At 41.3% G+C, this 25,814-nt stretch overlaps 1 protein-coding gene across 1 annotated transcript; it reads left to right on the top strand.

Annotated features, from left to right (window-relative positions):
• The first annotated feature begins 4,116 nt into the window (after window positions 1-4,116).
• Window positions 4,117-25,497, top strand: SLC26A2 (solute carrier family 26 member 2). Its single transcript, XM_049771814.1, has 3 exons — window positions 4,117-4,153; window positions 20,281-21,013; window positions 23,931-25,497. The coding sequence occupies exons 2-3, from the start codon at window positions 20,312-20,314 to the stop codon at window positions 25,455-25,457; spliced, it is 2,229 nt and encodes a 742-aa protein (XP_049627771.1). The 5' UTR covers window positions 4,117-4,153; window positions 20,281-20,311; the 3' UTR covers window positions 25,458-25,497.
• Window positions 25,498-25,814: the final 317 nt, after the last annotated feature.

Here is a 25,814-nt window from a genome sequence, read left to right as displayed (position 1 = left end):
TTGGTTTTTGGGTCACACCTGGCAATACTCAGGGGTTATTCCTGGCTCTATGCTCAGAAAGTGCTCCTGGCAGGCTCGGAGGACCATATGGGATGTTGGGATTTGAACCACTGTCCTCCTGCATGCAAAGCAAATGCACTACCTCCATGCTATCGTTCTGGCTCCGTATGATCATCTTGATGAGACGTTGGATCCTATTTTCCAGGATTTTGTTGAGGATCTTTGCAGTTCTTAACATTTCTTCTCTAAAGTCCTTATCAGAAAGGTTATGTAGGTGTCTGATATTGATTGGGTCTCTGAACTAGCATCTTCAGTCACAAGATTTGGTGAGTTCTACGTTGCTTTTTCATTGTGAGTGTTGTGTGGTTACTGTTATTATGTGTTGTGGTGCAGCTTCTTTACTGGGAGAAATGTTTTTGCTGGTGTCACACCCTCAGCTTAATTCAAATTGACACTTACTTTGCCCAAACTTCTCCCACAACTCACAGTATACTGAATCTGGGTTTACATACTTCAGCTCGATTCAAGATGGTACTTTTTCAGTCTTAAAATGAATATCCCCTTCACCTGTGTAACCTTTTGCCACCAACACCTCCCAACTCCCTCCTCCCTGAAATCCAACTACGAACATGTTTGTAATCATGATGCTTAAATAAAGATATTTTCTAAAAAAAAAAAAAAAAAAAAAAAAAACCAGCAAAATGGTGTTTTTTCAAGTCCAAACTCCTGCCACTGTCTACAGCTGCTCTTGCTGGTCTCATCCACCAAGACTTGGCTTTTATAGATAAATGTTCTGATAGCCCTCACCCCCATCCCAACCTAGCACATCCAAAGTCTAATCTAACCAAATTCCTGACTCACAGAATATAGCCAGGGGCAACAATACTGAGTAATATTCAAAGCATAATATCAATTTTTTTATACAACACCCAGTGGTGCTCAAGGCTCACTACTGATGGAGTTTGGGGCACCATATGAAGTTTAGGGGCTCAAACTCAGGTCATCCATGTGCAAAATAAACATCCTACCCCCTTTGACATCTCTCCAGTTCTAATAATAACTTTTAAGTACAGAATAGTACATATGATATGCTCCTTTTATTTAAAATAATAATATTGCATCTGTAAAGATCAGTGGTTTGTCACTTTTAGGTGTACATGATAATCTGCAAAGCTTTCCTGTGCCTGAGCCCACTCTAAACCATACTATCCAGGGACAACACCTAAATATTGTAATAACTTAAAAGTTTCCCCATGAAATCCTGTGAATCAAAATTGAGAGCTGTTGATTTAGATTTTCCCTAAGAAAAATTTACTGTTATTTTCATTTTTAAGTTTGTTGTTGCTTGTTTTAGATGGGGCTCCCCTGTGATGCTTGTAAGATCATGCCGTGTTGGGGGGTCACATCCCAGGTCTTGCACATGCCAGAAAGGCCCCTCTGAGCTATTTCCTGGTTCAATTTTTATTTGATTTTATTTTTATTGTGAATGTGATTTTTTGAATATGGTCACACTATTTGTACATATTACCTTATCTCTACAAAAAATAGAAATTTTTGAAGGTAAGATATTGAGAGTACTAAAAATGAATCCTAAAGAGCGAGTGAGGAACAGCCTATATACAAAATTAGGATTCAGTTGGGGGCCTCACTAGAGTGTGGTCAGAAAAATGGTCTGTGTTTCCTGTGGAAAATGGGTGGTCAGCAAGTGATGAGAGTATGACTCCTGAAGTGGTCTCTCACCATCCATGGTTTATTTGTTGGCCTACAGTACCCACTGCTAATAACTTTGTAGTTACATTTTGGAGAAGGATTTTGGAACCGGGTAATGGCTATAATAAGGAATCTTCTGGCAAGTAGTCACGTTTTTATGAACCTAGAGACCAGTAGGAAAGGAAATGTTGAGGCTTAGGTGGGAGGGATAAAGTGAAGGTCAGGTAGCGGCTGGACTACTAACCTGCCTTATCAAGGACAAGCAGATTAATAGATGCTCTTCTCTCCGTTACCTGGCATTTGGTCATTCATTTGTTTCACCTCTTCCAAAAACTGCGAAGCTGGGGTAGGAGTGACCAATCCAGTTTAGCTTCATGAGTCAGGGAACCATGTATGGAACCATGACCTGAAATAGCAGCTAAGCTGCTGAACTGGAAGGACAGAGGCACCTTAAGTTCCATGGCTGACCATAAGCTTCCTCTGCAGCACCTTGGCTTTGCATCAGAGTGGCAGTTGCATGTTTCTGAGTTTTGCCATCCACCTCAAAGTGTGCTATTTACACAACTTTCTTAAGTATTAGTATTTTGAGTTTCACTCTTAATAAATTAAAATAAAGATTAAGAGAAAGAAAATGAGGTCACCTTAGAGATAATACAGCATTTTATGCAACCAACCCCATTTCAATTCCCAGCAACTCAAATGTCAGACTGATCTTTTGAGCACCAAAACAATAAAAGTTCCTCAGTGATGCTGGATATGGCCTCAAAATCTTCCCCTCCTCGTCAACATTCTCACAAAAAGAGAAAATGAAAGCTATTATGCAATAAAGCAACTCTTGATTCTTAATTGTCATTTGTTCCTGGCCAGGGAGGTGAGGATGGGAGTGGTAATGAAGAGATTCTTACTTTTGACTAACGTAGCATAATGGTAAAGAGGATTGACATTACAGAATTGGGCCAAAAAGATAGCTCAAAAGGCTGAAGCACATGCTTCAGGGGAGGGTAAACAAACAAACAAACAAATCCATGGTGTTGCTACTTCCTATCCAAGAGATGTTGGGCAAGTCGCCAGATATTTCTGAGTCATTTTCCTCACCTTTAAAGAAAGAATCAGAATATAATACATTGTCAAAAGTTGTTGTAACGATTAAATACAACCATGAATATAAAGAGTTTTGAATATCAAGAAATAAACGTCCAGAAACATTTTTGGATGTTTCCTAACTTTTGACATTCCACTGGGTTTGCAGCCTATGAAGAAGAAATAAAGTACTTTACATCCACCTATCCAGGACTTTTCTTTAACATTCTCTAGTACTTTGGCTCCAGCCAATAACTATCTTTTGAAAAATATAAATACTGTTGTCACTGCAGTTATGATGAATCTTCAGGAAGTCTTAAGGCACAGATGTTCTTAATCCTGGCTTGACTTTCCCTTTTGGAAGCTCTAAATCTGATAGATGACAGAAGGGAATTCCTTTAATGATTATAGAAGTGTGCTGAAAAGATAAAGAATACATAAACTCTTTTGTTCACTTCCATGTAGTAGCTTCAAGGCTAGAAAATATCTGTATGAATCCAAGAATATACACTAGTAACAAAGGGGCCCTATTAGGGGAAATCATTAAACTGAGATAGCAAGCTATATGCTGGCAACTTTGAGCTAGTTTAGATGGGATGGTCAGAGAGGAGGAGAAGACAGTTGAGCCTTATCTTTAGGCTGAGATCAAAAAGATAAGAAGAAATGATGGGCTCCCATTCTGGATTTCCACTTCCTCTTCTCTATATTTAGAAATATAATAGAAATATAATAATATAAATATATAAATACATATATATTTATATTTTATATAGATATAATATATTTAAATACAACATATATATTTAATATACAATATACAAGATATATCAACATATACAAATATAATCATATATAATAAATATACATACATAAAAGAAATACAATGCATAAATATATTATCAGCTCTCCCTGGAACTCCCAGTCTCCTTTATGACAGGAGAGCCGGGTAGAGAGACGCGGCTCCCCACCAGCTCCCACCCTTAAGAGCAGCTAGATTCACAGCCCAGAGGCACCCTGCGGGAAGCCTTGTAAAAGGCGGGGCTTCGTGGCATCGGCCTCCTACGAGAGCCAATCGTGAGGGAGAACCGGCCGGAGGGAGGAGTCTCGGCCCGTCTCGGCCTCGCGATTGGCTGCCGCCTGCGTCGCTCGCTCTCGCGACCACGTGACCAGCCGCTGTGCGCATGCGTCCTCGCTTCCCGCTTTCCCGGCGGGTCCGGACTCGGCCCGGTCCGACCCGACCCCGCCTCTGCCGGGCGATGGGCGGGGCAGGGGGCGCGGCGGGCGCTTAAAGGGAGCCGCCCCGAACCCGCCTGCCAGCCGGCTGCGCCCCTGGTCAGCGCTCGGGGAAGCCGGGATCCTGGAGGTGAGCCGGGCGAAGGGAGGCGGGCGCGGGAGGGAGCGGGGTCCGGGCCTGTGGCTCGAAGCCCTGACAGGTGGGTGTGCCTCGGCGTGCTCCCCTGGAGGCCGGGCCCCCCTTGAGCCGGGCCACCCACGCCGGGCACCCCCTGCTGCTGCTTGGCCTGAGCACTGCACCCCACATTCCGGCCGGGCCCCCCCGTCAAGAGCAAGGCGCCTGCTTCACCCCCTCTAAGCTGCCTGGGGCCGGAGGGGGGTCGCACAGGCACCCCCAGCACCCCAACTCTCAGGACAGACCACGGCGGGGAAACTGAGGCTGGCCTGGGGGAGAGATCTTGGGGGATCTTTAACCACACACCTGGTTATTTGAGCTCAAGCCACCACCCGGATCCTGGACTTGCCCTGAGGTTGCAAGTTTCACTGACAGCATCTCCTTTGCAGGGTTCAGACCTGTTACCCCCTTCTTCCCAACACACTGGGGACCAACAGACTGGACCTCTCTCTCTCTCTCTCTCTCTCTCTCTCTCTCTCTCTCTCTCTCTCTCTCTCTCTCTCTCTCTCTCTCTCTCTCTCTCTCTGCACAACTGAAGATCCTATCAAATGAACGCATTCAGGAAATAAATAAAGAAAAAATAGAAAAGACACCACCCCCTTAGGCACCCTTCTTTCCATCTTCACCTCTACACCCGTCCATTATGTGAACTCTGCTTTCCACAAGATTGGCCTCCAGAAAAAGTCCTTGTCTCTGGAAGTCGGGTCAATAAGCATGGACTCACGTATGCAAGTTGTAGGCTTAGCTGCAGCCATGTGCCCAGCTCTGCCTACTGGCAAAAAGGCCCCAGTTTTTCCTTCAGGGATCTCAAGGGACAGATAGCAGTAGCTATCATTTATTGCACTAATGCTAGGTACCAATACTTGCTGTTAGTTTTTGAGAATCCCAAGAGGTTAATGCAATCCCCTTGTGAATGAGAAACTGACTCTGAAAGTGAAGTGCAGTGACAAAGTGGTACTGAACATCAGATTTGGGACCTGAATAGAGTTATTCAGACTCCTTAACATACTCAATGACATATCTAATCACATACATCTCCAAGCATGGCCCTTAATTAACTATCTTAGAATTCCCTAAGAGTGCACTCTCAGATCTCATCTCATCCCTGGATATTTTTTCTTCATCTTAACAGATCTTTGGTGTTTTTGTTTGTTTGTTTGTTTGTTTGGGGGCTAGCCATACCTGGTGGTGTTCAGGTGTTACTCCCCGCTCTGCGCTTAGAAATTTGCTCCTGGCAGGCCCGGGGAATGTATGGGATGCTGAGGATAGAGCCCAGGTTTGTGTTCAAGGCAAATATCCTACCGCTGTGCTATCATTTTGTAATATTTGGTTATTATTGTATCATATGCTGCCTCCTAGAGTAAGATTTAGAGAAGACAGCCAAGTGTCAGAGAGATGTTGATTTGTGTAGTGTGTCTAGGAAGGACCCAATTAATCAATATAAGGGTAAAAGTCTAAAAGAAGTGAGGGCAAAAATTAAGGACATAGGGACCCAAGCGATAGCACAGCAATGGGGCGTTTGCTTTGCACGCAACCAACCCAGACAGATGCCAGTTCGATTTCAGGCATTCCATATGATCTCCTCAAGCCTGCCAGGAATAATTTCTGAGTGCAGAGCCAGGAGTAACCCCTGATCACCACCGGGTGTGACCCCAAAACCCCCAAAAGTTATGAACATAGTTAAGGAGCAGTATTCATTTTTGTGGGGCAACATAAGCAGGAAATCTACCCTGAACCAAAGCTATAGAGATAAATGTCACATTGTTGTTCCTATTGGGAAAAAAAAACCTACTAAATGCATGTGTGTAATATGAGCAGATAATGTTTGGGGCCTGAATGATAGTAGGTGGGTAGGACATTTGCTTTGCTGTGATTGACCCAGGTTTGATCCCTGGCACTCCATACCGTCTGTCCCCTGAGCACCACCAGGAGTGATCCCTGAGCATAGAGCCAAAAATAAGTTGTGAACACTCTAGGGTGTGGCCCAAAACCAAAGAAAAAGCAGATAAAAATAATTTAATTGTGGGACCATAGGAATGGTACAGCAGGTAAAGTACTTTTTTTGCACATGATCAACCCAGGTGCGACCAACCCAGGTTCGATCCCCAGCATCATATATGATTTTCCAAGCACAGCCAGGAGTGATTCCTGAGTGCAGAGCCATGAGTTACCTCTGAGCACTGCCAGCTGTGACCACCCAAAAAAAATGAATAATGATAATTTAATTTTTATCCTTCTTCCAAACTTTTCCTTTGTAGAAATGTAGAAACAAATTCAGAAATGAATGGAGGTTTTGACCACATGATATTTCTGTGAACTATTTCCTGAGACTAATCGTAGGAAACAAATTTGGGCATCTTTAGGTACTCTGCAGTTTGAGAAATTGGTCCTTGCAGGTAACCAAGTGATTAAACTTTTTTTTTTTTTTTTTTTTTTTGGTTTTTGTGTCACACCCGGCAGTGCTCAGGAGTCACACCTGGCTGTCTGCTCAGAAACAGCTCCTGGCAGGCACGATGGGACACGGGATTCGAACCAACCACCTTAGGTCCTGGATCAGCTGCTTGCAAGGCAAATGCCGCTGTGCTATCTCTCCGGGCCCTGATTTTTTTTTAATACTGGATAGTGGGAATTGTTATGTGGCCCTCAGATTAACTGAAGAGACAAATAAGAGAAGTATAGGGAAAAATTGAAAGCAGAGAATTACTATTCAGCAAATTACAATGCAGAGAACTATTTGGCATTTTTATTGTGGGTTTATATTATTTTCCTCAGATATTCTATTACTTTGTCTTTTATTGGGCTTTTTCTAGAAACGATGTCATAGTGCTTATACTGCTGATATAAACCGTATATGTTTGTACTAAATATATAAATGAACAGTTAATAATTTATCATAGCTATAAAATAAGGATTTTTTATGTTTAGTATATCTAACACCTCACTTTTTATGTCATTAAACTTAGATATACATCAAGTGTGAGGCATTGGTTTAGGTTTTAGGTTTGTGAAAATGAGAAAAAAATTTTCTATATGTACTCTAGATTGAGAGACCTGTAAATATTTGTTTGTTTGTTTGTTTTTGGGCCAAACCCAGTGACGCTTAGGGGTTACTAACTTGGAAATCACTCCTGGCTTGGGAGACCATATGGGATGCTGGGGGGATCAAAATGCGTCCATCCTAGGGTAGCGTGGGCAGGGCAAGACACCTTACCTCTTGCATCACCACTCTGGCCTCGAGACCTGTAGATTTAAATTCTAAACATTCGTACATAGTTTGTTGGAGTTGCAGTCTAATATTCTGTGGTATTAGAAAAGAACCAAGATAAGAGAAGCTAAAGGGGAAAGACATTCTAGACTGAAGGTACAAGATTGAACAGAGGAGCCAAAGAATGCTTCATGTTATCATAGGTTGGTGACTGGAACATGGTACATAAAAAAAAAAAGAAGTCAAAAATATAAATTTTCAGATGTTTTTATAGATTAAAAAAAAACTATATCGCTTCTCGGCCTTTTGGCTAAGATCAAGTGTAAAAAAAAACTATGCTTGGATTAAGTTGGGAAATCATTGCAGATTTCTGAAGATTGTATCCAAATGGAATGCTCTCAAGTTGTTAATAATTCTTTTGAAGAATGGACAACATAGCACAGTGTTTTGTTTTTTAATATTGGTTTTGTGTTTAAGGTGTTAATATGTCTACAGCTTTCAAAAAGTTAGGGAACAAATGAAAACTCAAGGAACCTGTGTTTATAGAGGGTAGAAGTGCACACTTTAAGAAAGGGTGAATTGTTAAAGTATTAAGTGGATGAATTTTAAGTGTTCTGGTCTACATATCATTCTTCCAACTTGTCTAAAGATTTGAAAATAGGTTCAAACCAGACAGTCTTTGATTTCAGTCTAAATTTTGCTGCTTACAAGCAGAGTAAGATTTGGAGGATTATTTCCACGATACACAGTCCACACCCTTTCCAGCCTAGCTTAACCGAGATTTTTTTCCACATTAAGGAAATTCCTTCTTTTGGTAGTTGACTTGTCCACATAGTAGGTTAACGTTTTAGTTGATTTTAAGATTCCCAAAAACTTTAGACTAGTTTATTTTATATAGTTGCTATTTAAGTCCCCACTATATCATTTGGATTTAGTGTTTCTGGTTTTCTAAATTAAGTCTCCTTTATTAGTCTTATATAAGACTTGGTTATTAATAGGAATTGCTTTCGGGTTTAGCCTACCTTCAAGTGACATTTTACCATTCCATGTATAGTATAAGAACCATACAAATACTGAGTTTTCTCTATCTGGTTTTGTATGTGTTAAAAATATACGTAACATAAAATTGGACATTTTAACACTTTAAATATACAAATCAGTATCATTTATCACATTCACAGTACGAATATACCAATATTCCCATTTCAAAATCTTGAAATTGGAACCATTAAACACATGAAATTTCTTATTTCCCCAGTTCTGTTTCCCCAGTTCTGTTTTCGGGAGTGGGGGGTGGTTGGTTTTAGTTTGTTTTTTTTTTGTTTTGTTTTGTTGGCCACATAAGTGGCACTCAGGTTATTTTTGACTCTGCATTCAGAAATCACTCCTGGCAGGATCAGGGGTGGGGGCATATGGGATGCCAGGGATCAAACCTGGGTCAGTTGGGTATAAGGCAAACACTCTACCCACTGTGCTGTCACTTCAGCCCTGTTTTTTGTTTTTCTTATTTCTTTTTTGGGAGGCTGAGATGGACTGAACATCATGAGATGTTCAGGGTTAGTTCCTATCTGCTCAGAGTTATCCCTGGCAGTGCTTAGGGACTGTATGTTTTTTTTAATCTAGAATTAAACTTGCAAATTAGCAAAGTAGCAAATTTGTTGCTTGCAAGGCAAACCAACACCTTACCTTCTTTTTTTTTTTTTCTTTTTTTTTGGTTTTTGGGCCATACCCGGCAGTGCTCAGGGGTTACTCCTGGCTGTCTGCTCAGAAATAACTCCTGGCAGGCACGGGGGATCATATGGGACATCGGGATTCGAACCAACCACCTTTGGTCCTGGATCAGCTGCTTGCAAGGCAAACGCCGCTGTGCTATCTCTCCAGGCCCACACCTTACCTTCTGTATTATCTCTCTGACCCATATTTTGGTCTCTATAAACTTTTCTATCATTTTTGCATCATTTAATATACCTACTAGAAAATACTATCAAAGAATCAAAAGTCAAGTTATCTTTTTTATTAGTTTTTTATTAGTTTTATTAGTTTTGGGGCCACACCCAGCAGTGCTCAGGGGTTACTCAGAAATCACTCCTGGCAGGCTTGGGGGACCAAATGGGATGCTGGGAATCAAACCAGGTCCCTTTTGGGTTGGCGGCATGCAAGGTAAATGCCCTACTGCTGTGCTATCTTTCCGGCCCAAAAGACAAGTTATGTTTTTAAAAAAGTCTTTGTTTAGGGGGTCGGAGAGATAGCATGGAGGTAAGGCGTTTGCCTTGCATGCAGGACAGTGGTTCAAATCCCGGCATCCCATATGCATCCCAAATGGTCCCCTGAGCCTGCCAGGAGCAATTTCTGAGCATAGAGCCAGGAGTAACAACTGAGCACAGCTGGGTGTGACCCAAAAACAAAGAAACAAAAAAAAAGTCTTTGTTTAAATAATTTTTGGCCTCCAGCTCTGCTTGATTTCTCAGCCTCTTTTGGCAATGATAAAGATCTGAGAGTTCAGTTGGGTGGATGACCAGTGCTTGGGACTACTGTGACCACACTCGCAGTTCTCAGGGCTGCTACTGGTTTGGAACATGTGATGCATCGGGTTGAGCTAGGGCTTGGTGCGTGCCTTTCCCACTTGAGCTAGCTCTTAAAATAACTAAAGCATAAAAACCAATATATCCATTGTGTATATATACCACAGTTTCTTTAGCAACTCATTTGTTGTTGGGCATCTGGGTTATTTTCAGATTCTAACTATTGTAAATAGCACTTCAATGAATAAGGCACATTGAGGGCATTTTTGTATTGTTTTTATATTCCTAGGGTATATCCCTAGGAGTGGTATTGCTGGATAATATAGGAACACAATTTCCGCTTTCTGTCAGATGTTCAAATTGGATGCCCAGTAAGCAGTTAGAAATCAAAGCATTGAACACAGGAGAGAAGCTAAAATTGAAAGAATAAATAAGACAGAAAGAAACCTGAAATCAGATTTTTTTGTTTTGTTTTGTTTTTGGGTCACACCCAGCGGTGCTCAGGGGTTACTCCTGGCTGTTTGCTCAGAAATAGCTCCTTGCAGGCACGGGGGACCCTATGGGACACCGGGATTTGAATCAACCACCTTTGGTCCTGGATCGGCTGCTTGCAAGGCAAACGCCACTGTGCTATCTCTCCGGGCTCTGAAATCAGATTTTTTTATTGCCATTTTTGTTTCCAGCTTCATACTCCTTTTTGCCTTTTATTCTTCCTATTGTGTAGTCCACCTCATCTTTTTCTTCAGTTTTCATCTCCTTCAGGAGTCTCAGCTCTGCCTTGGAGTTTGCTTCATCTACAGCTCACGGGTTTTGTCTCCTGCAGCTTCACCTCAGGAAGCTGTTCCTGGATTTTTCATTATACTGATACCTATTACTTGCCTATACCCCCCTTTTATTGTGGGTTTTTTACAGTCTACAGTCTGCTATCTGCTCTCAGATCATAAATCTTTTACACAGAGTGTTTATTACTAGAACCCTCTCTTAACCTGCTGATTGTACATAGAAACCTTTCCTTTAATTCATTTCAGCAAGAATTTGTGACCTCTTATTATGCTAAGCAGTGGTGTTTTGCACAATTAAAAGACTGGAACTAGGGGCCAGAGAGATAGCATAGAGGTAAGGCGTTTGCCTTTCATGCAAAAGGTCATCGGTTTGCCTTTCATGCAGAAGATCATCGGTTCGAATCCTGGCATCCCATATGGTCCCCGTGCCTGCCAGGAGCAATTTCTGAGCATGGAGCCAGGAGTAACCCCTGAACACTGCCGGGTGTGACTCATAAACCACACACACACACACACAAAAGACTGGAACTAGCCGGAGAGATAGCATGGAGGTAGGGCATTTGCCTTGCATGCAGAAGGACAGTTGTTTGAATCCCGGCATCCCATATAGTCCCCCGAGCCTGCCAGGAGCGATTTCTGAGCGTAGAGCCAGGAGTAACCCTGAGCACTGCCAGATGTGACCCCCCCCCAAAAAAAAAAAAAAACTGGGACTAAAGTGATATTATAGCATATAGGGTTCTTACCTTGCACATGGCCAACCTGGGTTTACTCCCCAGCACTGTATATGGTCCCAAGCAGGCTGTGAGTGAATCCTAAGTGAAAAGTCCAAAGTAACACCTGGGGGGAAAAGACTATATGAGTTTTTGGGGGAATGGACACACTCACTGGTGCTCAGAGGCTACCTGGAATCATTGTGTGTTTTTATTTTTTTAATTTTAACTTAAATTAAGCACCATGATTTACAATATTGTTAATGATAGGGTTTTATGCATACAGAAATCTAGTACTACATTCGCCACCAGAGTGTCTGCTTCCCTCTTACTATGCTAAACAGTGGTATTTGATATATTGCACAAATGAACACATTATCTTAGTGTTCCCGACCTTTAGATATATGTGTGTGTATATATGTATATGTACATATAGTATAACTTCAAATGTCATGGGTTCTATATTTTTAAAAAATGGGGGGTTTACAGTAGTATAGGTATGGAGATATTTTATTGGAGTGGTCAAGGAAGATCTCTGTAAGGACATAATTTATAGGTAGGCTGAGACCTGACTGATGAAAAGAGGTTTGTGACGTACTGAGAAAATGGCTCAGAAGGCTGGAGCACCTGCCTTTTTTGATGCTCAGGGGTTACTCCCGGCTAAGCACTCAGAAATTGCCCCTGGCTTGAGGGGACTATATGGGATGCCAGGGGATTGAACCGCGGTCCTTCCTTGGCTAGCGCTTGCAAGGCAGACACCTTACCTCTAGTGCCACCTCTCCGGCCCCAGAGCACCAGCTTTTTATGCTGGAAACCAGGCTTCAGTCCCTGATGCTGTGTGGTCTCTTAAGCACTGCTAGGTATCAACCAAAAACCATTAAAAAAAAAAAAAAAGACCGGTGAAAATTTGGAGGATGAAACTGAGCATGAGCAAATATCTAATAAGATATTCAGTTAGGGCTGGTCCGATGGCAGTGGTTTATCAGAACTTACCAACATTAGAATCACAGAAGTTGGTATATAACCCCCCACTGATCAATTTGACTGGCTTAAAAAAAAGATATTTAGTTAGAATGTTTCCAGGAAAAAAGAATATCAGCAATAGGGAATGGAAGTGAAGGGATGGGCAGGGTTCAAATATTATGGGCTATAGAATAAATCAGGTAAGATTTACTCAGTAAATTGGTAAGAGAGCAATAAGAAGTGATTGTTCACAGATACTTTGGGTGGTGGGGAGAGGATAGTGGTGTTCGAGATGGAGTGGCAGGACTTGCTGAATTGAATACATATGGGAGTAGGAGGTAGGGAATACACTAAACCTGACTTTTCTTTCAAGCCTGTGTTCTCTCTGTATTCCCACCTGCTTTCCCTGCTTTGAAAGCAGCCTATATTCTCTCTTGAACAATCTCTCTTGTCTCCGCTCACATATCTAAATTTCTTTTGTTTTTCGGGCCACACCCATTTGATGCTCAGGGGTTATTCCTGGCTATGCACTCAGAAATTGCCCCTGGCTTGGGGGGACCATATGGGACGCCAGGGGATCGAACCATGGTCCTTTCCTTGGCTAGCGCTTGCAAGGCAGACACCTTACCTCTAGCGCCACATTGCCAGACCCTATATCTAAATTTCTTTTAATAAAAACTTTTATGGAAGAAAGGAGGGAAGGGAAGAAGGAAGGAAGCTAAGATTCCAGTTTTGGATTTAGGTCCTGTGATGTATCTAGCAATGGTCAGACTAGCTTCTAGTCAGTACCTAATAGATGTTTATGGTTTATGATTTAATGAGAGTAATCTGTAGCTGGTCTCAGCTATTAGTTCAGCCTTGTCAGGACTTTGGAAACTCAGAACCCATCTTTGTTCTTTATTCTAATAACTTCACAAATATTTTTAAGTGCCCAAAGTCTGAACCACTGTTTTATATGTGAGCACAGCAACTCAAGAATTGCCAGAAAATGGGTAGGAGAGCCTATGTGTAAATGTCTCAGTGGGCAACCAAGATCCCTACAAACAGAATGTGGTGATCAGCTCAAGTAACGGAGCGCAGCTCTCAAGCGAGCCCTGTGACTGAGTGTATGTGCTCTGCAGCCTCTTTACAAGTGGGGAGCACCACAACTAAATGCACTAGCTTCCTGGCCAGATATGTGAGCATCCTCCAGTTAACTCTGCAACAAAGGGAAGGTGAGAGGGAAGCAAACAGTTAACATTTCTGATTCTTTCTCCCAATCTGAGAACTTCCTGTTTGCTTTCTTCTCCGAAATCCATTTTCTAAGTCCTTCCTCATTCTTTCAGTTCTTACTGGACTTTATTTAGTTTTGATCAGTACAGATGAGATATACTAGAGACACAGAGCAATATGCATTAACAGGATATAACAATTCATAAAAACTGAATTCACTATGCACACACATTTCTGAAACAGAACCCTAAAGAGAAAGTGCACCTATGTATGATGGAAAAAAACTGCATCTAACACTGAAACTACTATAACACTCCATCTGTAAGTCCAACTTTTAGTGGTAGAACTACTTTATTGGGGCCCGAGAGATAGCACAGCGGCATTTGCCTTGCAAACAGCCGATCCAGGACCAAAGGTGGTTGGTTCGAATCCCGGTGTCCCATATGGTCCCCCGTGCCTGCCAGGAGCTATTTCTGAGCAGACAGCCAGGAGTAACCCCTGAGCACTGCCAGGTGTGGCCCAAAAACCAAAAAAAAAAAAAAAAAAAAAAAAAAAGAACTACTTTATTGGGCAAAGTTGGCAGTCATAACCTCACTTCTACTCTAACAATCCTGACTGATGCATATGACTAATAACATCTTGAGTAAGAGTTATTTACACAGGAACCTTACACAGTACACATTTATACAGACACTTTAAGGAAAGATTTATTTATATTTATGACTTCACATTAACCCCTATAAAAATAATTTGAGTCAGCACAAAATGTCCTTTTAAACTATAAAACAATTAACTGTTATAATTTTCAAAGTAGCAGAAGTGTAGAAGCAAAATAAGGGGATAAAAGGAAGAGAGAAAGAGAACCCCCCCCAAAAAAGAGGCAAATTGTGACAAAAGTATGCATTAATTTTCCTGAACAGTATTGTCTCCCAAATTAAATGATACAGTACAAAATGCTAGGAACATAATACAAAACTGAAATGTATATTTACAGTTTAGTTCAAGCCATTTCTGAACATAACAGGAATCCACAGTTTCGTTACCTTTCCTGCTCAACCACAATTTGGTTACCTTTCCTGCCTGTTACCTTACAGTTTGTCTTTAGTCTGTTCCTGTTCACCTTTCATTTTTAGGAAAAACAAGTTGACCCCTGGATCTACCATAGTTTATACCAGTTGGGCAATACAAGGCTGTTGGATTTACTTGAGATACTGGATCTGTGTGGTATACTCTTGAATCTCTTGCTCCTTGGTTGCTAGATGCATTCCAAAAATGTTTTCCCTTCGAGCAGACTCTGCTTGTTTTTCTTCAGATTCCCTTAATTAAGCCAGTTACATCATTAGAATTAATGTGTACTTGCCTCCAAAGCTTGTACGTATACTTCATACTGCTTCCATTATAGGATTAACTCAACTCATAATTTTGAAGTTTGTTTCACTCAGTTGAACATTTCTTTGTTTTTTTGGGGGGGGCCACACCCAGCGATGCTCAGGGGTTTCTCCTGGCCCTGCACTTAGGAATCATGCCATATGGGATACCAAGGGTCAAACCTGGGTTGGCATCGTACAAGGCAAAAGCCTTACTTGCTGTACTATCTCTCTGCACCTCAGTTGAAATTTGGGGGGAAGAGGTACCTCCTTGGCCTTTTTGAAACCTCTCTGGAATGGAAATGTGCAGGTGTCACAAAGTCACAGAGGCTGATGTGTAGGTGTGAGGTTTTGTTTTGTTTTGTTTTTTGTAATCCTTGGTGTTCTCTGAAGTTATTGAGTATTTTTGGTATTTGCCATTAATTTTGGAGACTTCCTGGTTATAATTGTATCTTCAAATATTTCTTCTGCCCATTAATTTTTTAGAGGGAATACCTGATGATGCTTGGGGGGAATACTCAGTGGTGCTTTCAGGACTGCTCTGAGTAGTATTCAGGTAACCCCAGAAGTTGAAACTGGGGTTCCTTCATGCTAAGCATGTGCTTCATCCCTTGGACCTATCACTCTGACCTTCTCTGCCTATTTTTGGATTATGTATAAATTAGGTTGTTTAACAATATCACAGCTTCTGGTTTTTCTTTTATGCAGGTTTTTTTTGGTTTTATCCTGTTTTCTTTTTTTTTAAATTTCAGCTTAGATCATTTTTATTCATCTATCTTTTATTTCATCAATCTTTGGCTAGGTAAAATTTACTATCATATTAAAGGCAATTTCCATCTCGAATTCAATATATCTTTTACCTTTAATATTTGAACTTAGTTTGTTCACTGCTGTATTTTCTTTTTTGTTTGTTTGTTTGTTTTTGTTTTTGGGTCACACCTCACAGCACTCAGGGATTACTCCTGGCTCTATGCTCAGAAATCGTTCCTGGCAGGCTCGAGGGACCATATAGGATGCTGGGATTCGAACCACCATCCTTCTACATGCAAGGCAAACGCCCTGCTTCTATGCTATTTCTCTGACCCCATGTATTTTCTTTTCTTTTTTTATTGTTTTTTTTTCTCCTGTATAGCAGCTATGCAGAACAAAATCTTGATTTTTTGTCAGTTTTTATTATAATGCTTCTTTATATATCTAGGTTGAAAAATCCTTTTGACCCAGAAATCAACAAGAGCTGTTCCAAAATTTAAGGGCATAAGGATTACACTCTAATTTATCTGAAAGTATAAAGTGATAAGTGTCAGATCAGTCACACTGAGGAATGAAGAACAGTTATATGTTTTTTACCAGTCTGACTTAGTTAGGGTAAGTGATTATCTAAATCTATTTTCTTCTCTATTTACTTTGCAAAACCAACAAAGTAACTATTATTTTAAGTATTGTACACTGACATAACCTGTCATAGCCCCTTTCTCCTAAATTTTATTGTTAGGATTAAACAAAATCAGTTGAATTGGGGCCGGCAAGGTGGCACTAGAGGTATGGTGTCTGTCTTGCATGCGCTAGCCAAGGAAGGACCCCGATTCGATCCCCCGGCGTCCCATATGGTCCCCCCAACCCAGGGGCAATTTCTGAGCGCTTAGCCGGGAGTAAGACCTGAGCATCAAAATGGGTGTGACCCGAAAAACCAAAAAAAAAAAAAAAATCAGTTGAATTACTTTCACAGATTTTTTTCTTCTTATATGGTGATGAGTCCTGCTTTATGTTATCTTGATGACATTCAGCTTATAGAACCACAGAAATAAAAACTTTATTTTTCTGTCACTGGAAACTTCCTGAATTTTTGTCTATTTTAACTGTTCATCTATAGCTTTTCATCTATTTTATCTCTCTGTCCCCAATCTTACATTCACTATTTTTTTTTTTTTTTGGTTTTTGGGCCACACCCGGCGGTGCTCAGGGGTTACTCCTGGCTGTCTGCTCAGAAATAGCTCCTGGCAGGCACGGGGGACCATATGGGACACCGGGATTCGAACCAACCACCTTAGGTCCTGGATCGGCTGCTTGCAAGGCAAACGCCGCTGTGCTATCTCTCCGGGCCCACATTCACTATTTTTTATTAAGACATTTTAAAGCCTAGGATCTCAATTACTCTATTACATTTATTAATGATTAACTAAGTTTTTTCCCTAAAGCTATTTTTTTCTGGGAGTTGGAGAACCCCTGCTTACCTGATACGAACTGTGATTAGCACTACAGTGAGATCTTTCACCTGTGGGACACTGAGGGTAGAGTGAATCAGCAGGTTTTGTAGAGGAGGTTTCAGGGTTTTGTAAAAGAGGTAGATTTTGTTTTTGTTGTTTTGTTTTGGGATTATACCGGTAGTACTCAGGGCTTGTTCTTTGTTCTGTGCTGAGGGATCACTCCTGGTGTTGCTTGGGTGACTATGTAGGGTGCTGGGGATTAAATCTGTGTTAGCCACTTGAAGGCAAGTGCACTACCTACCTTTCTTTCTACAGCTCCAGCCTAGAATTTTAAGATTTTGTTTTGTGGGTGTTGGGGTGCACAATGGTAGGTTTGAGCCAGGTTGGGCTCAGGGATCACTCCTGGTACTGCTTGACCACAACTATATGTTGTACTGGGATGTAATTGCGTTGGCCCAAGCACCTTATCCTCGGTGCTGTCTAGAATGGAATTTTTAAAAAACTTGTTTTTTTCTGGGCCTCTCCCAGTGATGCTCACAAGTTACTCCAGGCTCTACACTCAGGAATCACACCTGGCAGTGCTTGGAGGACTATATGGGATACAAGAGATCTACTCCCGGTTGGCTATGTGCAAGATAAGCACTTTACCTACTGTCTCACACCCCTTCAATGAATTTTAAAGAAAACTTAAAAAGAGAGAAGTGGAGCCGGAGCGGTGGTGCAAGCAATAAGGCAGGGGGGGGAAGGGAGAGGGAGAGAGGGTGAGGGAGAGGGAGGAGAGAGAGAGAGAGAGAGAGAGAGAGAGAGAGAGAGAGAGAGAGAGAGAGAGAGAGAGAGAGAGAGAGAGAGAGAGAAAGGAGAGAGAGAGAGAGAAAGGAGAGAGAGAGAGAGAAAGAGAGAGGAGAGAGAGGAGAGAGAAAGAGAGGAGAGAGAGGAGAGAGAGGAGAGAGAAGAGAGAGAGAGACGCTACACAGAGATGCTACACAGAGACACTGATTTGTGAAGTATTTTTTCTTGAACCACACACAGTAGTGCTACTTCTAACTATGAGGTGAGTGGTTCTTGGTGGTGGCGTTAAGGGCTCTTTGTGGTACTGGGGATCCTGCTGTTCATTTAAGTTGTTTGCTCAGTCCCATGAGCAATCTCTTAGGCTCCAGAAATTTATACTTTGTTCCTTTCAGAATTTCTTTTCTTTTTATTTTGAAACAAAATTGATTTATTTAGGAACTAGAAGAGAGAAAGGTTACAGAAGAGAGAACTGCATAAAGTTAAAGAAAGAAATTACACATCCTGTGGCCAGACAGATAGCACAGCAAGTAGGACATTTGCCTTGCATACAACTGACCCAGGTTTGATCCTCATCATCCCATATGGTCCCTCTGACCCTTCTGGGAGTAAGTCCTGAGCACAGAACCAGGAGTAACCCCTGAATACTCTTGGGTGTGCCCAAAAACCAAAACAAGCTAACAAAAATGACATAACCCAAGATTTGTTGTAGTTTGTTCTAGTGTGGAATATGTCTGTTTCTTTTTCCTCCTCTTTCACTCTTCTTCTGTTTTTGTTATTGCCTCTTCTCTATTAGGGTTTTCCTTTTTTTTTTTACCTTTAGTGTTTTCCTATGGTTCTTAGTTGTAGATCTCTTACCACAGTATTCTGTAGAGATGCAAATATACTCTCCAAGTGAAAGAGCTGGAAGTCTTTGTCTCTTTCTCCTGCCCAGGCCCAGAAGTACTTCCTTGGAACAGTGAGCTGATTTTTTTTTTGTTTTTTTTTGGGCCACACCGGCGTTACTCAGGGGTTACTCCTGGCTATCTGCTCAGAAATAGCTCCTGGCAGGCACGGGGGACCATATGGGACACCGGGATTCGAACCAACCACCTTTGGTCTTGGATCGGCTGCTTGCAAGGCAAACGCCGCTGTGCTATCTCACCGGGCCCAAGCTGATTTTTTTTTAATGACAGATTCTGTCCACAGGGCAAATGTTACTTTATGCCAGAATTCTGTAGAATAAATAATCGTCCAGGACCTAGATCACAGTTGGCCATTAGCCCACCCGTGTGCTTTTGATATTGGTTTCATTGATGACATTGGTGTCATCAATGCCTAACAAGTTCTCTCACTTCTTTCCTAGAAACAAGGGTGTGCTGTTAAAAGACTTAAATTTTCTACCCTAATTTCTTTAAGTGTTTGTTTTTAATATTTTATTTATTTTATTTGGGGGCCACAGCCAGTGGTGCTCAGGGCTTAATTTTGCCTCTCCACTGAGAAACATTAGTCTGAGTCTTTGATGGGGCTCAGGAAACCATAGATGGTGCCAGAGATCAAACCTGGGTTCTACCACATGAAAGCCCTACCTGCTGTATTATTCTGCCCGTGTTTTTTTGTTTTTAATTTTAAAAATATATATATTTACTCACATTTCCTTTTTCTGCTATCCTTTTTTTGGGGGGGAGGGGTTCTTGGGTCACACCCACAGCACTCAGGGGTCACTCCTGGCTCCATGCTCAGAAATCGCTCCTGGCATCTCTCCAGCCCCTTTTCTGTTATCTTTAGCAAATAGAAGATTATTTTAAAAGGGGTCTCACCACCCCAAAGTCCTTGTTTAAGGAGTTCCATGTAGGTCATAGGGGTGAAAGTTTTAAGATTAGATTTTTTGGGATGGAACGATTGTACAGTGGATAGGCACTTGCCTTAAATGTGACTAACCCAGGTACCCTGAGTACATAAAGTAATTACTGAGTGCAGTTCCAGGTATAATCTGAGAACCACCGGTATGACCCCAAAACTGACCAATCAAAAAGACTATATCTGTTTTGTAGAATATCTGGGAGTAAAATACCTGTGGAGACAGTCAATAGTATATAGAAAGGAAGGGACCCCCTTTTCTTGAGGAAAAACTGAAGCTGGAGATGCCTTGGTGGTTTATATTTGGGGCAGTTCTATACCCAGTACATTATTTTGACTTAGCTGTTTACGATGGAGTCTGATGAAGTGGCTCAAGTAAAAATATCAAACACCTGCCCTCAAACAGAATTCCTGTTCTTTTTTATAAATAAGTAAGATTAACAAAATGTGTGAAAACTAAGCATTAATCAGCTGACCCTGGTATTTTCTCAGGGGTAGGAAGCTGAAGCAGTCACCTGCAGAAATGTCATCAGAAAACAAAGAACAACATGATCTTTCACACAGGGACTTTGTTGAAGAAAATGACCAATACAGTCCACCATCTAGGAGCCGTCTGGAACATGATAGAACTTCGAGGACTGACTGCCAGCAATCTGAGGTCAATGATCACTGCAGACCTTATACCAGGATCCAGTTGGAGCCTCAAGAGAAATCAGATACAACGTATAGTCAGTTTGTCATCAAAAAAATACAGAAGAGTTGCCAGTGCAATGCATCTAAAGCCAAAAATACCATTTTGGGCTTCTTTCCTGTTTTGCAGTGGCTTCCAAAATACAAGCTAAAGAACAACATCATAGGGGATGTGATGTCAGGCTTGATTGTGGGCATTTTATTGGTGCCTCAGTCCATCGCATATTCCCTCTTAGCGGGCCAACAACCTATCTATGGTCTATATACATCCTTTTTTGCCAGCATCATTTATTTCCTATTAGGTACCTCCCGTCACATCTCTGTGGGCATTTTTGGAATACTGTGCCTTATGATTGGTGAGGTAGTCGAACGAGAACTACACAAAGCTGGCTATGATATTGCCCAGACTCCTGACTTGTTAGAAATGGTTTCAAATGGAAGCACATTAAACAAAATATCAGATGAGATATGTGACAAATATTGCTATGCAATTACAGTTGGCAGCACTGTCACCTTTATGGCTGGAGTTTATCAGGTAAGAGACAATGAAGCATGGAGTTGTTTCTTGCAAAAAGAAATATGAACAACACCATCTCTTGGGGCCGGACAGATAGCATGAAGGTTAGGCGTTTGCCTTCCATGCAGAAGGACAGTGGTTCAAATCCTGGCATCTCATATGGTCTCCTGAGCCTGCCAGGAGCGATTTCTGAGCATAGAGCCAGGAGTAACCCCTGAGCGCTGCCAGATGTGACCCAAAAACCAGAACAAAACAAAAAAATCCCCTACCATCTCTTATTAAAGGATTTGTTGAGAACATGATAATTAATGTTACCATTTGTTTAATGCTCTGATTATGGAGAAGTAGAACCAAAATTCAAACTACCTGTGGTTTGACTCCACAGGTGAGATAAGTATACTCCTAGCCAGCAAATTTTAGTCAGCCAAATTTTAATTATTTGATTGCTTTTGATCCAATATACCCAGAATCCTCCATTTATGTGCATTGGTTTGCTTTAATTTATATGCAGTTGGTTCCTGGCAGAGTTAGTATTAACAGCAAGAAAAGGTATAATGGGGTGAGGGTCACTCTGGTGGGTAACTTTTGCTTTTATTTTGGAACCACACCTTATGCTTCTGGAGCCTACTCCCATCTTAGTGCTCAGGGGTCTCTTGGCAGTGCTTAGGACAAGCTAGACAAAAATTAACCCCACCCGATTGAGCTATATTCCTAATCCCTGGCAAGTGACTCTTATTTTTTTATTTATTTTGGGGTCACAGTTATGATGCTGGGCACAACACCCAACTATGTGCTCATGAGTCATGCTCTGTGAGGACAACTTGTTAGATGATCATACGTAGGCCTTCTGAGTACAAAACACATATGGTTAGGTTAGTGAGCCATTTCTCTGGCCCAGGTTATTGCCTCTTCTTATAGAAAGTTTTCTGAGATTGTTAGGGAGGGAACAGCCAAGAGCAATTAATGAAAATGAAATTCTGGATTGGGAAATAATTTCTTGCTAGAACACTTGCTTTGCATGTGTGAGACCCTGAGTTTAATCCTGATACCATGGGGAAAAAAGAAAAGGAAACAGAAAAGAAAATTGAGTCTCCCAGAAAATATACTAATCTGCTCTTGATTATCATTCTCTCTCCTTATGGCCTCTCAGAATCCTATCAGTATTAAAACTTCTATTATGGGCATTTGGACTAAGGTGGGCAAGGGAGGAGAAATGCACTGTGTTTGGTGCTGGTAGAGGAGAGAAAGAGGTTGATGTGCCAAAGAATGTTGGTGTGGTTTGCCAACATTGAGAAAGGGCACAATGAATTCTTAGGAATGAAAAATATAAATAAGTAAAAGTTAGACCTCTAACTACAGAATATGAGAACAGGACAGTATAAACACTATTTAGTGAGGATGGTTTAAAGAGAGTTCTATAATAGTTTAGAAAGTAGAAAAAAAAAAAAAAGAAAGTGATGAGAGTCCAGAGAGATGGTACAGTGAGTATACTTGCTTGCATGAGGCCAATCTGGGTTCATATCCCCAGCACCACTGATTCCTTGAACCATGCCAGAAGTAAAACCTGAGCAATTCTAAGTGTGGCCAGACAAACAAAAAAGTGGAATATTATGTTTCTTGTGATGAAGGAGAAAGAGCATAGGTGGGATCTCCCTAACTTTTTAGGAGTCCAGGGCCCTGCCAACACTTGTTTGGAGATACTGTTTCTCATTTAGGTAGTAATAGTGTTTCTGGGGCATAGCAGTGCTGGGAGTCTACCTGGCAGTGCTCTGGGTATGAAAATATGATACTGGTGCCAGGAACTGAACTTAGGGCCTCAGGCTTGCAAGTCAAGTATGCCACTCCTTTGTGCTATGTCTGGAAAGTATGATTATATTGATATAAATGTAGTTTTTTGTTTTTATCAATTAAAATTTAATTTAGGAGATGGAGAAATAGTACAGGGGTTAAGATATTTCTCTTGCAGGGTATGGGTCCAGTTCTATCCCTAGTTTCTCATATTGTCCTTCAAGCACATCAAAGGTCATACATGAACATAATTAGAAGTAGCCCCTCAGAACTGCAAAGTATCCCCCCAAACCCCAAGTAAATAAATAATTAAAACTTCATATATATGGACCAGTTTGACAGCACAGGGGTCGAACATTTGCCTACCAATCCAGTTTCATCTCTGGCATCCATATGGTTTCCTGAGCATCGCCAGCAGTGACTTGTGAGCGCAGAGCCAGAAGTAACCCCTGAGCACCGCCAGGAGTGACTCAAAACCAAAACAAACAAACAAAAGAACTTCATATATAGTAACAGTTTGTAATGTAAAGAAAGTATGATTTTGTAGTTCAACCACAAGGAGCACCACTATGAATAATTCCTTAATTTAGAGCCAGGAGTAACCCCTGAGCATCACCATGTGTGGCTCAAGACATAGTTCTGAAATACTTTTCTGAACCTCATTTGAATTTAAGAAATCTTGTCCAAGATAGTAAAAATTCTAAATTCTTGTCTCAGGGGGCTAGAACAATAAGCTATCAGATTGGTTAGCTTGCATGTGGCCCAACCTGGGTTCAATCCCCACCTCTGCAAATGGTTCCCCAAGCATCACTAGGAGTGATCCCTGAGTACAGAGCCAGGAGTAAGCACCCCTGGGTGTGATCCAAAATCTAAAATTAAATCTAAAATTAAAAGTGAGTAAATATGAATAAATAAATTCTTGTCTCAGGGTTTACGAGTAATAGTATGACCTTGGACAAGTTGCTTATTCATTCATTCATCTGAATGTCAGTAAAATGAGAAGATTGCTCTCTGATAATTTCATTATTTTAAATTTAAATTATATTATACTCTAACAATATTTCTCCAGGCAAAGGAATATCATGGTAATGCATGATATTGAAGCTCTCTGCATTTATACTAATCCAATATGTTTCCTTCATTCCAGGTAGTAATGGGCCTCTTTCAAGTGGGCTTTATTTCTGTCTACCTCTCAGATGCCTTGCTGAGTGGATTTGTCACTGGTGCCTCCTTCACAATTTTAACATCTCAGGCCAAGTATCTCCTTGGGCTCAAAATTCCTCGAAGTAATGGTGTGGGTTCCTTAATCACTACATGGATACATATCTTCCAGAACATCCTTAAGACAAACATCTGTGATCTCATCACTAGCCTTTTGTGCCTTCTGGTTCTTGTGCCAACCAAAGAACTCAACGATCACTTCAAGTCACAGCTTAAAGCACCAATTCCTACTGAGCTTATCGTTGTAGTGGCAGCAACATTAGCCTCTCATTATGGAGAACTAAATAAGAAATACAACAGCAGTATTGCTGGGCATATCCCGACGGGGTTTATGCCACCCAAAGCACCGGACTGGGGCTTAATTCCCAATGTAGCTGTGGATGCAATAGCTATTTCTATCATTGGTTTTGCCATTACTGTGTCGCTTTCTGAGATGTTTGCCAAGAAACATGGCTACACAGTCAGAGCTAATCAGGAAATGTTTGCCATAGGCTTTTGCAATATTGTCCCGTCCTTCTTCCACTGCTTCACTACGAGTGCTGCTCTTGCAAAAACATTGGTTAAGGAATCAACAGGATGCCAAACTCAGCTTTCTAGTGTGGTGACAGCTTTGGTCCTTTTGTTGGTGCTCCTGGTAATAGCTCCTTTATTTTATTCCCTTCAGAAATGTGTCCTTGGTGTGATAACCATTGTAAACCTCCGGGGAGCCTTTCTCAAGTTTCGGGATCTGCCCAAGATGTGGCAAGTAAGCAGACTAGACACAGTGATCTGGTTTGTTACTATGCTTTCCTCTGCACTGCTCAGTACTGAAATAGGTTTGCTTATTGGGGTTTGTTTTTCCATGTTCTGTGTCATTCTCCGCACTCAGAAGCCAAAAACTTCATTGCTTGGATTAGTGGAAGAGTCAGAAGTCTTTGAATCCATGTCTGCTTATAAGAATCTTCAGACTAAGCCAGGTATCAAGATTTTTCATTTTGCAGCCCCTCTCTACTACATAAACAAAGACCATTTTAAATCTGCTTTATACAGAAAAACTCTCAACCCAGTCTTAGTAAAGGTGGCCCAAAAGAAGTCAGCAAAGAGAAAGATGAAACAGAAAACAGTAACTTTCAGTGCCAACCAAGATGACTTTTCTGTGCACCTTTCCCTTGATCCCTTGGCACTCCATACCATAGTGATCGACTGCAGTGCAATACAGTTTTTAGATACAGCAGGGATCTCTACACTAAAAGAAGTTCGCAGAGATTACGAGGCCATTGGTATCCAGGTTCTGTTGGCTCATTGCAATCCTTCAGTGAAGAATTCCTTGGCCCGTGGAGAATATTGCAAAAAAGAAGAGGCAGAAACCCTTCTCTTCTACAGTATATATGAAGCAGTGACCTTTTCAGAAGTTTCTCAGAATCAGAAAGAGATATGTGCTCCCAATGGCCTGAATCTTTCCAATGAGATATAGATTGGAAGAAGGAATAATGTCCAGCTTATAGATTGAAGTCTCAAGTACAACATTTTTCACACAAGAAGAGGAAATGTTGCACCTCAAAGATTCAGCCCATGTGCCCATTTCCTTTCTTTGAAGTTGGTGGTCTTTGTAGATACACAAATGTACCTGAATTTACCTTTGAATAAAAAGAAAGGCAACATTGTGACTTTAGCCTTCTTACAGATGTGAGGAATTCTTGGGATTCAAATAAAGAGCTGGTTGAACTGAACTTCCTTCAGATGTTAGATAATATTTGGACCTTTCCCTTGTCTAGGCACCTTCTTCACCTGGTAACTCTTTGTGGAAGGGGTGCAAGGAAAGAATACTGTG

Source organism: Suncus etruscus, chromosome 4 (genome assembly GCF_024139225.1).
Source record: "Suncus etruscus isolate mSunEtr1 chromosome 4, mSunEtr1.pri.cur, whole genome shotgun sequence".
NCBI lineage: Eukaryota > Metazoa > Chordata > Mammalia > Eulipotyphla > Soricidae > Suncus > Suncus etruscus.
The sequence above is the reverse complement of the archived record's forward strand: the minus strand, read 5'-3'. Positions and strand labels throughout refer to the sequence as shown.